The sequence below is a fragment of the Gymnogyps californianus genome, chromosome 15, assembly GCF_018139145.2.
Source record: "Gymnogyps californianus isolate 813 chromosome 15, ASM1813914v2, whole genome shotgun sequence".
NCBI lineage: Eukaryota > Metazoa > Chordata > Aves > Accipitriformes > Cathartidae > Gymnogyps > Gymnogyps californianus.
In genome coordinates, this window is record NC_059485.1 from 1,869,132 (window position 1) to 1,882,942 (window position 13,811).

The 13,811-nt window shown below is 48.1% G+C and overlaps 1 protein-coding gene across 1 annotated transcript; it reads right to left on the reverse strand.

Moving 5' to 3' along the window:
• Positions 1 to 4,701, reverse strand: GFER (growth factor, augmenter of liver regeneration). The gene is made up of 3 exons (XM_050905984.1): positions 4,477 to 4,701; positions 3,898 to 4,109; positions 1 to 3,015 (listed from the first exon to the last, which is right to left on the reverse strand). Exons 1-3 carry the CDS (start codon positions 4,681 to 4,683, stop codon positions 2,853 to 2,855), a joined length of 582 nt encoding a protein of 193 aa, XP_050761941.1. The 5' UTR covers positions 4,684 to 4,701; the 3' UTR covers positions 1 to 2,852.
• Positions 4,702 to 13,811: the final 9,110 nt, after the last annotated feature.

A 13,811-nucleotide genomic window follows, 5' to 3' on the forward strand; every position in this document is an offset into this window, starting at 1 on the left:
CAGTCAAGTCCACAGAGATGACGATATGCCTGAGAAACATCTAAGTCAAAGCTCTTCTGCAAAGCCACAAACATGAGAGAACAGAGTGCAAGCATATATTTTACCAAATGGCCACTTAGCAAAGTTACAAACTGCCCTAATAACATCCTTGCAGCCACAGCCGGTGGCCTCATTATTAGGAAGCATTCGCTAAAGACGCTGGCTTCAGCTTTAAGGCTCTTCCCCTACCCCTGCACCACTGCCAGGACAGCAGAACAGTACATGCTGACAGAAGGGGCTTTTCCTTCCGCACACTTCTACCACCTCCTTGAACAACACAAGGTGACAAAAATTTTGTGTTGCCACAGCTGCTCCCCCTGATTTTGAGCAGGATACACGTTTATTTTCCTCTCTACACTCTGAATATGTGGACAGATGCTGCAGTACGGTGGAAGGTTACCATGCACCCGCCTATCACCAACCGCTTGCCAGCACAAGACAGCAGCGGTCCCAGGACTCGGCAGCAGAGATCAAGTGCGCTTGCACAAGGAAGTGCAACTCACCGACCTGGCCCATTTTCAGTATTAAGATGAAAAGGGATGAGACAGGTGTTTTACCAACCTGCTCATTTACACTGAAGCAAATTAGGAAAAAATCTCATCATCTGCTCCATGTGCGAGGAAATTGTCACAGAGAATAGTCGAGGGCAGATTGGAAAGGAAGAACAGTAAATCCCTCCTCTGGCACAACCAAGTCCAGAAGAAAATGCCTGTCCACACCCCCAGCTGCTAAAACTATCCTGACAGAACTGGGTAATTTAGGTCATGCCTGACAAAAGGGGAGGGCTACAGCCTTTTTGTTGGTCCTCTCCCCGCTAGTGGATACCATTGGGCTTTGTTTTGGGGAACTGAGTTTATTACCAAAAAGACAAAAAACAACGGCTGGAATTTATTTGTTCTAAGAACCTCACCATGCTAATAGGGAAATTTTCTGAGCACTTTTAATAGGCCAAATGATACCTTCAAGTTGTAAGTCAGATTGCATACTTCATGAAGTACTTCATCAGTTGGTGTTTAGAAAAGTTATTACACAAAAAAACTTCAAATATAACCAGTCCATAAAATTTGCCTCATACTGTTTTAACAGGTCCAACTTGAAAGAACTTGAAAACACCATAAAACATTAAAATGTATTTCCAAAGTTCTTACTGCTTTTCTAAATGCTAAGGAGCCCCATGCACGCAGGTTTGAAGATCAAAGTTCTTAGACACGAGCTGTCATCGCTCCAATACTATTATAAAAGTACCATTAACATTTCCAGTTAACACTCACTCTACCAGCAAGAGTAAATTTACAAATGTACTGTAGTGCATGAAATAAGGAAGCTCACTAAAACACACAAGAAAACCTCAGCAGGAAGTACAGAAGCAAAAAGCCAACTATTGTCATGGTTTGTGCAAACTCCTGCAAACTTTTCACAGCCAGAAATGCAATAAGGGCATATCGCTATCTACTTTAAGAACTTGAAATTATTTTTACTTTTTTTTGTAAGCTATCTCTTTATAAAAAAAGAGATGTGTTTATATGCATTGTGATATAAATAATTTATGCTGCTATTTCATTTGAATCTGAAATTCACACTTATGTATCAATACACCGATGCAGTACAGCTGGCCTAGGAAAAATACACACAGCATGGATTCTGACCAGTTTCTACAGAGGGAATCTACCCTAGGGACTCAAAGGAGTCCGCTGTGCAATAAATACTATGTAAAGCTGACATCGCAGTCTTAAGGAGGACTGAAATACTGCAGGGGGCTTGTAAAGTCCTTTTGTTCTAGAGAGGTTTTTAGCTAGGGGATAACACCAGAATATCAACCAGGTCAGCCAGTACCAATCAAGAATTTCAAAACACAAGTGACATCTCAGAAATACTGTATGCTAAACAAAGCTGAATATGCTTCATTACAGATATCAGTCTCAAGCTATTTTCACAACTGACAAAAGTTCACAGCAGAGACAAAGAGGTTATCTGCTTTAAGAATAAGTAGTTCAGTAGAACTTATCATCATACCACTTCTGGATCCAAAGAAAATTAGCAATCAATTTAAAACGTTTGAGTTTCACCCACTTGACACTTCATTCCATTCATCAGATGAGGGCTTTTTTTTTGTCCTGCTTTAGTTTCCCTTTCTACAATGTCCTCTTACATGATAAGTTGAAACACAAAAATAAAATGAGACATCTGGGCTCCATGATTTTAGTACTTAAATTAAATGTACCTGCCTTCAGGCCTTTTTTCAAAGGAACTGGATGCAAGTTTAGCAACAAGCATTGGAGATCTCCAAAAGAGAGATCTGGGGGTACAGACCTGGCACAAAACACAGCATGTGTTTTCTCTATCAGAACAACAGAAATGAAAATTACAATTAATCCAGATAAATTTTCTAAAACATCAGGCTAATGCCTGCAGATAAATGTAAAATGCCACGGGGCAGCCCTCTACAACTGTGTTCAGGGAAAATGAATCCTGGTCACAGAAATAAGCAAATGCCCCTAAAATAAGGAAATGTCATAATGAAAAAGTCTCCATGAGTTTGTCAGTGATTTAATTTCACAGGTTTCTGGCAATTCCTGTGTCAAATGTAAGGCCTCAATCCCTCAGGTAATACATCTATGTGACTGTTTATCAAAATATTATTAGGACAAGATTTTCAAATTTACTTTTAGAATTGGTTTACCTTTATTTCCACAAGCCATATCAGTCACACACACAAGCACACAAACACACAGTTACTGACTCACACATCTCCCTGTAGTGACTCAACACCGCATTGAATTGGTCTGTTAGATTTCCAAAGCACTCTCTACGGATTAATCACAACTACCATCTTTCCAACCATCTCGCCAGCGCTCATCCACACGAGAGCAGTCAAATTCAGATTTCCCCAGTTTCCTGTTCACTTCATTATGAAGAAGACACAACCACTGGGAGAAGTTATTTCTGTTGCTAGTATCAGGCTGATTTGTACGTAATCTGCAAACAGGGAAGAGGAAACAAACGTTACTTCTTTACAGTCACCAATTTCAATACGCGAAGCAGGCACATAGCGCACAGCCAGAGTCGCCTTTTCTGCTATTGCAAGATGAGTCCCAAAAAGAACCCAGAAGAGAGCACACAGAGATCAGTAATTATCAGAGGCCAAACCTCCACTATAAAATACTGATAGCTGCAACTGGCTTGGTTTCATTCACTGCCTAGTCTTGTCAACTGGAAAAGACGCACAAGTCAAACAGCTTACCTATGACAAAAAGCAAGAAGTACTTGAGTTCATCAAAACACTGAATTAAAAAAAAAAATAGAATAATAAATGAAAAAAACTGAGCAGTTGTTTTGCCATGTGATGCCTGCTAAGTCAATAATTAGGTTTCAAACTTTTTTTTGCGTGTTCATCATCCAGAAATGAGGAGTTGAAACATTCGAGAAACAAGCTGACAGTAACAGGAGTAGAAAACTTTATCAAACATCACAGCCATTTCGGTCTTCGCCTCCACTGCTGAGGTTGCCAATAAAGGAGATTTTCTGGGGTAGAAGAACACTTGCCGCCTGAAAGCCAAATTATTTCAAGTCCCAGTCTAATTCCACAACCGAGCGCAAGTCCAGTTTGAACCAGAAAATCCCGAAATCGCCTCAGGGAGGCCTTGGAGGCAGCACACAATCTAACAGCATGAGAAAAGGTATTTGTTTTTTGAGTAAGTGTATCTCTGATTTATGCAATAATGGAAGAAACCAGTTCAGGTAGCTACAAACCCCAAATGCAGGAAGAGCTGCTGATATGCAAATAGCTGCTGCAGCCCAGCATTTCAGGCTAGCCCCTTCAGCAGCAGCCACCAAAAAAAACCCGACGAAGCAACTCACCTTTCCCTCAGATCCTCAGCACAGTGCTCGCAAGGGTAAAACTTGGAGAAGAGGTTGATGAACTCCCTCATCTCCTTCTGCTGGGCACCGGTGGGGTGGTCGGGGTAGTACGCTGCCATGGTGTGCAGGAACGCCCAGGTGTTGCGGCCCAGCTGCTCGCTGTCAAGCGGACAGTCCGGCGGCGGCTCTTTCTCCTCCGTGACCGTCAGGTCCTGGAGCAGGAGAGAGGGTTGTGAGGGGACGCCGGCACTTGGTGGGGAAACAGCCCCTTTGCACTCAGGTAGGAGGATGAGATGGGGGGGGAACGAACAGGCCCTGCACACCCTCAGCGGGGAGCAACGGCAGAGCTCCCCTTCACACCCGGTAGGGAGAAGATGGAAGCCCCTTCACACTCCCACAGAGGGAAACCGTGCCCCTGGCCCCTTCACACCCTGAGGAGGGGCACACACAGCCCCATCACACTTGGGGGGCAGGATGGAGGCCGACTTCACAGCTCTGCAGGGGCTGGGGGGACGACAGGTCCCCGGGGTGACAGGGGAGGCTCCCGCCGCCCCTCCCGCGGGAAAGCCGCCGCCTCACCCCGCCACCCGGGGCCGCCCGCTTCCTCTGCTCGCGGAGCCAGCTCTTGAAATCCGTGCAGGCTCGGCACGGCTTCTTGGACGGCTCCTCCGCCCCGGAGCCCGCGGCGCCGTGCGGGACAGCGAAGGGGAAGGCGAAGGAGCCACTGTCGGTGCCCGGGAACGGCGAGGCGCCACGGCCCGGCCGGCCCTCGCTGGGCGCCGCCATCTTGACACCGCGGTGCACCACGGGAGGCCGCCATTTGAATTGTCCCCGGTTTCCCTCAGGCGGGAGCGGGCGCGCGGCGCGGCACGGCCGGCGGCGCGGAGGGCCGGGGCCGGGGCCGGGTCTCGGTCTCGGTCGGGCCTCGGTGTACCCCCGGCCGGGCACTGGCTTCGAGGGGACGGGGCTTTTTCCCGGGTGTGGGTGAGGAGGTTCGGCCCGGGCGTTTGCCGTTAAACACCACACACAGAAGTACGCGTTTTTGATGTTTTTTTGCCAGTACAGCAGCGGCTCTGGGTTTGAATCTTGTGTTTGAGGAGAACAGGGTGGGTTTTCCTTCACACGGCACAGTGACATGAGCTACCCGCCAGCACTTGTCCACCTCGCATCTGTATATATATGTATATATGTATATACTGTGCGTGGCAGAGCTCATGGCACACAGAGCAGCTCTCCTACGTGCCGGTGGTGGCGAAGGGCACCTCAGCGTTATCTCCAGCACAGTGATAAAACCACCAGTGTGATTGAAAGAACAAACAAATGGATAACTCAATTCCAACTCATGCACCTGTAACAGAACACGCCCATATCAAATTTTATGTGTTTTAACACCTGTCATGTGCTTGTAAAACTACATTGAGCAAGGATTTACTTACCTCTTTCGGAGAGTGCACGTGTTACACGAGGACAGGTACGTCGAAGAAGTGAGCCCTCACCTGCGGCCGGGTGCGGCTGGGCTGCTCGGGGGTGAAGGAGAGCCCAGGCCTAGCCCCAGCTCTTCGGTCTCGAGTGGACATTCAGCAGCTTTCCTTTTACTCCTGGTGAGCCACAGGCTTGTGAGGACGGTGACCCGGCTCCTGGGCGATGGTCCAGCGTGGCATTAGCTTCAGAGCTGGGTCTCTCACCCTTTGGAAAGGTTAATTAGCTGCTGCTTGGCACTATGCTAAAAGCGCAGATGAAGCTTTTAGCCAATTCGTCCTGTAGTCCGGAGGGTTTGACCACCTGAAGCTCATCCTGCAGCCAGCCTCCGAGACACAGCGGCCTTGGGAAGTTCTTGATGGGGGTCAGAGGATGAAAAGTCGGAGAGCAGCACAGACTTGCTCTTTTCCTTCATTTTGGCTTGACGCTGTCGTGCTGTTAGAGGTTTTGAGGCCACAGGATAAGCCTCCCACTGTGGACAATGCACTCTTGAATTTTGTATCCACTTCCACTTTTCACCTCTTCATGTCGTGCAGGTCAAGTGAAAAATATGATTATTTTGCTTAATGCAAACAAATGTATGGCCAGGATGGAGGTGGACCAAAATATCATCTTAAGAAATCTTGTATTGGCTGGCTGGAACAGGTTTTTGCCTCCCCTCCCTCCTCCTCTTCTCTTGCAGGCAGCACCAGCCCTTTTCATGTCCCTTCAGGCAGTCGTGGCCTGGGACCTTTCTCCTTAGCAGCTCCTGTCCCTACAAATAGCTGTACTTCTCCACATCCTATTCCTTCCAGGCTGTTTCGTAGCCTATTTGAAATGCATCTCGAGTCTTTTACCTGATGTTAAGTGCTGTTGTGCCGCCAATTCTGCAAAGACACAATTTGTATGAAAGTTGCTGGAAAAATGCTGCTCATTTTCAGCTGCTACCCTCTGATATATTTAACACAGCCTGGTGTAAAATGTTTAGCACGTAATGCATCATTTTAGAGAAACGCTTCAAAGACTTGCCGTCGAAAAGATTTCAAAACTTAGTGTGCTTTATGTGGAGATGGCTGTTCTGTTTCCTGGTCTGTGTAGCACTGAGCTGATGATCTGGATCTCCATCTTTGGGCCTTCTATTTACCAGTGCTTCTTGGTTTTTTATTTGCAATTTCATGAGAACATTTCTTTGCTGATATTCATGAGGGAGGGCGAAGAGACTTGAATAACTGATAGGAACTACTGAAATGGCTTTGTCTAAAGTTATAGACAACTATATATCTAAATTTCATACACAAAGGAAAGATCAAGAAGGGGAAAGGACATTCTTTATGCTTGTTTTCCTTACCCACCAATAAATATTTAAATTATGTTGATGACCTCATTCTTTTTTTTTAATTCAGGAAAAAAGGTATGCTGGTATCTGGAAGAAAAAACAGGGGAATTTCCTACAGTGCTTTACTGCTTAGCCTTCAAGCAATTAAATAATTGCAGAGATGTTTCTAAGTCAAAGCAACCTCCTTGTTTGGCTGTTAACAGTCTGTTTGCTTCCTCGGTAGTGATTTCATTTATTGAGTTAGTTAAAAGATAAGCGTGTTTCATTTTTATTTAAAAGGAAAAAGTTCATAACCTGGAGAGAAGCTGTTGCTTACAGAGGGATTTGTGCTCAGCGTTGCTCCCCCTGCCCCTTTTCTGGTCGGCTCTAAGAGCAGAGCTGGCTCTTTAGGAAAAGGCGCTCCCAGTTTTCTCTATTTGCCCTCACAGCCAGCATCATTTTGTTTCAAAGCAGGTAGGGGAAAAAACGGAGAGATGCTCAGATTCAAATCAGAGCAAGGAAATCCACTTTACTGTCTCTAATTGAATCCAAGCGCAGAGCCTAATTAATTCCGTCCAAGGAAGGAACACGGCGCAGAGCAGAGGAAGGACGCGGCAGCCCTCCTTCCGGCTCTCCCTTGGACAACCCTTCCATTCTGTCCCAGCAGGAGCCTGGGGGATGCCCCATGGAGGGTCCCGATGGGTGCCGGTGTTCAGCCACCTTTCCCTCACCGGCATTGTGCGGCACTGGAGCATCCCTGCGTGTCCTTGCACCACCGCTGCCCCGTCTGCTCCAAGCCTGCCCGAGGGTGCTCAGACGAGGCAGAGAAGCTGCAGCGTGGGGGAGCGACACGTGAGCTCGGTGAGGATGGAGCTCTGGGGCCGAAGGAATCCGCGGTGAGCCCCGGCAGGCCGGCGTGGTGCGCGCTCCCACCTAGCCCTCTGGTTCCAGCACTGTGATTTAGGAGCTGGCAGTGTGGTAGAGCTTGTTACCAAAGGAGCTCCTAACAAAGCCCCCTCCTAAGAGCGGCTGCTTCCTGGGGACAGGGAGCAAAGCACGGCTCCATCCCGCGCTGCCCGGCCGAGGCTTCCTTGGTGTGTGGTCCAGGCGCCTGCCGACAGTGGCACCTTGCAGTGCTCCTGGGCGCGGGCACTGCCAACAAAGCACCTATTTTTCAATTACTTATGTCAGCAAGACCGGGCTTACTGAAGTCTACTGAATAGGTGCCTCTTCCTAACAGCTGCTTAATCTGTGACTGGAACAGGGTAACGTGCAGGACGGCAATGACGGTAATTACCAGGAAGCATTAGTAAAACCTGTACTTGAGAAAATGAAAAGGGTGTGTTTGCCTTTCTCAGAGGAAGGCTGCTGTTTGATGTTCTGCTCTTATCTTTGGCACTTGCTAAACAAGAGCTTGGGAACTGGCAGTTGACAATGGGTGCACGGGGAAGGAAGAAGAAACGGGCTGGCGACGGGAGATGACCTGTATTTGAGGCCAGATACGTATCCCTCTGCTCGCTCTCTCGTGCTGGGGGCCGGACACCCCCCTGGGGCCGGACACCCGCCTGGCCCTCTGAGCCCCGCTGCACCGTGGCCAGAAAGTCAAGTCAGGATGGGCAAAATGCGTGGCACAGGCATACCCACAGTGGGCTTCGGGCGAGGACAAGGGCCTGAGCTTAAATGCAGCTCCTGAGCAAAGGAGGGGTGACCCCACGGAGAGGAGACCCCAAGGAGGGGAGACCCCAAGGAGGAGTGAACCCAAAGAGGGGTGAACCCAAGGAGGGGAGACCCCAAGGAGAGGAAACCCCAAGGAGGAGTGACCCCAAAGAGGGGTGACCCCAAGGAGGGGAGACCCCAAGGAGAGGAGAGCTCAAGGAGGGAGACCCAAGGAGGGAGACCCCAAGGAGGGGAGACCCCAAGGAGAGGAGACCCCAAAGAGGGATGACCCCAAGGAGAGGAGACCCCAAGGAGGGGAGACCCCAAGGAGAGGAGACCCCAAAGAGAGGGTGACCCCAAGGAGAGGAGACCCCAAGAGGGGACCCAAGGAGGAGGAGGGAGACCCCAAGGAGGAGTGACCCCAAGGAGGCCTCACGCAGCTCTTTTCCCAGCAGCCTGACCCCAGGTTACAGCAGGATGCGTATTTATGTACGGATACAATTATGTCTACGGAAGGGCTGCTGATTTTCAAAGAGAACTGGCTTAACTCACACAGAGAGGACGAAACTCCTGCTGCCATCTGCACAGCCCCCTTTCTAGGATGCAACAGGATGGTATGGAAATGTAACAGCCTGCAGGGCCAGTGAGCCCGGCCTGCCTGCTGGCATGCATTTCTCCCCATTATTGCAAGAAAAAGTTAGATTTTGACCAGAGAACAAGGAATAACATTCTTAGAGCCTTCCGCTTCATTTGGGAACCTAAACACCAGTGACTTTTCATTAATTTATTTAAAGTTCTTTGGAAAATTTTACCCTATACCTCTCAGGACTCTTACCATGGTTTTTGTGGTGGTTTTGTAGGTAGTTCCAGTTGAATGTAACTGTTGCCCTCTTCAGGGGAATACACCAACAGGAAGCTGACTTGTATTTACATGTAAGGATGTGAGCCTTAAGTCCAACCAGTTACAAAGCCAGCATCAGGAATTAGTCATGCAGTTGTTTGTGAAATTATAGTCAACTAGGAAATAGCAGCAGAAAAAAATAACGTATATTTCCAGGTAAGTGAATCATATTGCACAATTTTGTTTATACAGAAGAAATGCAAAATTTCCCAAGGCATGAATTTATCTCCCAATTATTGGGAAGGAGCCTGCTGCCACACTGACACACTGCACTGCCAGTGAATGGGTGAGACATCGATCTCAGTTCAGATCCATCCAGAACCATTAAAATCTGTTCAAAACAGTCTGAGGAACTCAAACTTCACACAGAGTATACCAAGACTCTGCCTTGCTCAAATCTGGGGGTCTATACCCAGAGACTGCAGTACGTTATTTTAAAGTTTGTGCCGTTTTTACGTGTGAATCCTCTTGCTGATTAAAATGAGAATTCAGTAGTAGTGGTGTATATATTTGCAATGGCAGGGATAGGGAGAGAAACAAATTATTTTCTGTAAGTTGGTACAGCCAGTCCTCTGACGCTTGTGTCGTGCTCCAGTCTGTCTCCTACATCCCAGACTCTCTCCGAGCATCCATGGAATCAGTTAACACATTCTGAGCACAAACACAGCAAAATTGGGGTTTTCCTTTTGTGCTCTTGAGAAATAAAGCACAAAATCTTCAGCAAGCAGCTCCCGTTCCTCTTGGCTTTGTGAAAGAAGACTGGCCCGACTGCCCTTGGCGAATGCCAGGAGACTTCAGGGTGGGCTCCGGCGTGGACAGGGGCTTCTGCTGCTGCTGCTGCTGCGGCAGAACCGACTGCACGATGGGAGCACCCTTTGTTTTAGTAAGAAGATGCTATTTGAAGTTCATTAAAAAATGTCGTAGCATGCTGTTTCCCATGTGGATTTTGAGGGTCCTCCCTTATCAGAAACTCCCATTTTTGTCTCCTAAAAATTAATGACCCTGTTGTTATGAGAGCTGTGCTTTTAAAATCGCTTGTCCTGTACAGGACAGGTGTACCTGGTGGTTCCTGTCTTTTTCCTCATGCAGCTCTCCCTGATTTTGGGGTGATTCCTTTTTCTAGAAGTAGGTCAAAGCAAATGGACAGTAGTGAGTCTCAGATAACAATTGCTATGAGAATGTGTTGAATCGTTAAGAATTAAACATTAATGAAACAACAGTTCTCCTTCCACATTACTCTTCTCCTCGCCAGGCTTTCCAGTGAAGATTAAATAATGTTTTCCCTGTTTTCTGAAGGGGGCAAGGAACACAAAGGTCTTGTCTTTGCTCTGAAGTAAAGGTGAACTTTTAACTTGAGCTACCAGCGCTGGTGGAAACCCCAGGAGAGATAAGGCACTTTGCATATTCTGCTTATCGATGGCAGTGGGGAATGAGGAAAGGACAAGAATAGGATGAGCATTTCTCTGACTAATCTGGGAGGAATACAATGATCTTGTCTCTCATCAGACTTTACCATATTTAGCATGAAGTAAGAATAGATTTTGCCCAAGTGAAAACAGCACTTCTACACATTCACCGGTGCTTGCTTCGCTTCCCGTTGGCTGTACAGGTTGCGTTGCTGGGATTTTCCCCTGATGGATTTCGGAGCATGCGGGGCAGGCTGCGCACTGTGGAGACACAGCCTCCTCGAGGCTTGAAACCCCCTGGAAACTCAACCCTGCCTTCCGTCTCCCTCCACAGCCCGTATTCGGGTCCCAGCATGTACACACGCTGCGTTGGCCTCGTACCACGCAACACACTCATCAAACACCTTTTTTTTTTTTTTTCTCTGTAGGAAACGATGCAGGAAACTTTCCCTTGCAGCGGCTTAAGTTACATTCTCATTCTTCCTGGAAGTTTTTTTCTTGAATCATGCTTTTGTCCTTTGCATAACCTTAGTAAAACATGCCACTTTTACAAAGGAGCTATGAAATTACTGCAACAAGTGCTTGGTAAACGGGCTCATCCGGCGTGGCCCAGGCGGCGAGCAAACCTCCTGCGAAAGGCCGCTTTCTCCCTGGGCTGGGCGGCTGGATCCCAAGGGCATTTCAAAGAAAATTTGCTCTGTTGCTTTCACTCCTCTCGGCTGGCCGGCGCGAGGTTTGAGGGAGTTTGATGCAATGCTGTGATTTTATACCAGCCGTCTGGCTGAGGCAGTGCTGGCAGTAACACGGGGAGGGACGGGACCCCGCGTCCTGAGTCCTGGTCTCCTGCATGGAGGCAATAACCAGGGATGCCCCAGGCACGAGTCCATCGCAGGAGACTGCAGATTAAAAGGACTGGGACTCATGCTGAGGTGGGAGGGTGGCAGAAGAAAACCGAGACAGGCATGGAGCAGAGAGGAGAACGAAAGTGCCCGAGGAAGCCAGCCACTCTCCGTGTGCTGGCTCACGAAGCCACGGCAATCGTGTGCAGTTTCCTTGTGGAAAAGGCGGATCAAGGGCTCGTAGAAAACGAGCACTGTCTTTTCCCAGCACCGCCATAGGAGGCCTTGCTGGCTGGGACTGTTTCTAAGACAGCTCAGGTAGCAGCACTGCAAAATTACTTTTTCTTCCTTCCAGCAAACGCTGCCTTACCAGCCTGAGCTGGTGGAGAACAGAGAAACACACTCACTCTTAATGGATCTTCGGTCTTTGTAGTGGGAGAAAACTGTTACAAGCTGCAGCAATTCACTGTGATCCAAACGAAAACTCGGCTTGCAGGTATTGCAAAATGCATTCTTGGTGCTGTGCACACACTGCAAGTTCATCACCTGGAAAGGAAAGTCCTGCGCACAGCCGCGGTGCAGATACCCACCGTCCAGCTCCCGTTATCGTACATACAGTGCCAGTTACCACAGCTCTTCACGCTCGAGTCCTAACTCTTTATCATGAAGTAAATCTGCCCGTGAGGAGTCAGTGAACCCCCTGCACTGAAGATGGATGTGCATCTTCTGAAGCTCCTGCAATGCAGCCACTTCGGGGGGTGGGGAAGCGCTGCGCTGCTGCACGTGCTCAAAATATTTCTGAATCGGATTCCGCTGGCCACTGAAAAATGCTTTAGTGCCTGCAGCAGCTGCTGAAATTAGGAGGAAATGAAATACCTTCTTCTGGATTAGATATTGCAAAATCTCTCATCCCAGCCTGTGTGAAAGTTCAACTGCTTCCTTTGTTTATGAGGTGAAGGGTATTTTTGTCAACTCCAGTGTCTGATTATTTTTTTTTTTTATAAATAAGGGTCTGTTTATTTATTGGAAGTCTAAAACCTCTTTGTACTCTTAAAATAAGCTCTTAGCAGCTGGGCTTTTCATTAAAGGTGCTGATAGGTCATGTGTTATCGCAGGTGACCTTCAAGAACAGTAAAGGGCAGGTTTTGATCCTGAAGGTGATGGTGGGAAAAGATGAAGCTCTCCTACCGGCATCGTTCCAGGTGAGGGCCCCCCTTGGCTGTGCCCGCGGCTCCTTTCCCTATCTCTTTCTTGCAGCCGTAGTATCTCAAGGGTGGTTTGAGGATTTTTTCTCTCTTTGCCTTTCCCGGATGAGTTTGCAAGAGGTCAGTGAGTCTAACCTCTAGCAGTTCCTCCTGTTCTGGGCATAGAAGAAGAAATGCCTGATTTAGAGTCCCACACATCCGCAGCCATGAGATGTACAGGTCACTAACCAGCCCGGACCTCACTTCTGTACGTGGTAAAGGATGTTCATAACACGGCTCCTTCTCTTTTTCACGTGTGTGCGTTTGTGACAAGGCCATTGCTTGTTAGACTTGGAAGATGGCTGCGGTGGAGCCGGTGGAGAGCTGCCTTTGGCTACCCCCGAGCATCCGCACGCTGAAACTCTGCTTCTGGCTCCCGTCGGATGCAGTGAGGGATTGGTCCAGGCTCTTGTCCCACCTAGGCTGCTTGTACTCCGGTTAAACACACCGGATTAAGTTATTCCTGATCCATACTGAAATGAAAAGAAAACCAGACCCTCAGTGTTTATTTGTCATGGAGATTTTACACTCGGTGGAGGGAAGCCAGTTTTGTAATGGAAATAGCGGAGGGGGCAGCCCGCGGGACTCCCTGAAGCCACTGGGTGACCTAGCCTGTCCTTCAGACCGTGGGTTCTTTGGGGCAGGGACTCTGCTGTGACTCCCCATGACTATACCTTAGTCACTGTCTGTGACACAAACAGTATTTCATGTACCCGGAGGAGCTGTTCTATGGTGGTAGCGATGTTCCTCAAGTAGCAGGAGGCAGAGCTCCACCTTTGCGAGGCGTGCGTGGCTTTCTTGAAGCAGGCTGCAAAACAACGGCAGTTATTACGGAGGAAAACTTGTGTTTCCTCAGTCCTGTCGAAGCTGGACAGGCTGCTCCTATATATTACTTGTTAATTTATGATCTCTTTTGTACCTTTTAAAACGACTAAAGAAAAAAGTAACTGCCGTCCTCAAAAACTATGTAAATAAATACTGATGTTGAAATAGCAGCGCCCAGCAATACTTGCTGAGTTTTACTTTTTCCGGGCAGACCACTCCCACCCTTCAGTTAATAATTACACATAAGGAGGTACCAATTTATGGCAGGAT

What these genes read in the sequence shown, in the direction of transcription:
- GFER (XM_050905984.1), bottom strand. Translation starts at nt 4,683, where the DNA reads ATGGCGGCGCCCAGCGAGGGCCGGCCGGGCCGTGGCGCCTCGCCGTTC. An exon ending in GGGCGGCCCCGGGTGGCGGG is followed by an intron (nt 4,110 to 4,476) that starts GTGAGGCGGCGG and finishes CTCCTGCTCCAG; the next exon opens with GACCTGACGGTCACGGAGGA. An exon ending in GCTGAGGATCTGAGGGAAAG is followed by an intron (nt 3,016 to 3,897) that starts GTGAGTTGCTTC and finishes CCCTGTTTGCAG; the next exon opens with ATTACGTACAAATCAGCCTG.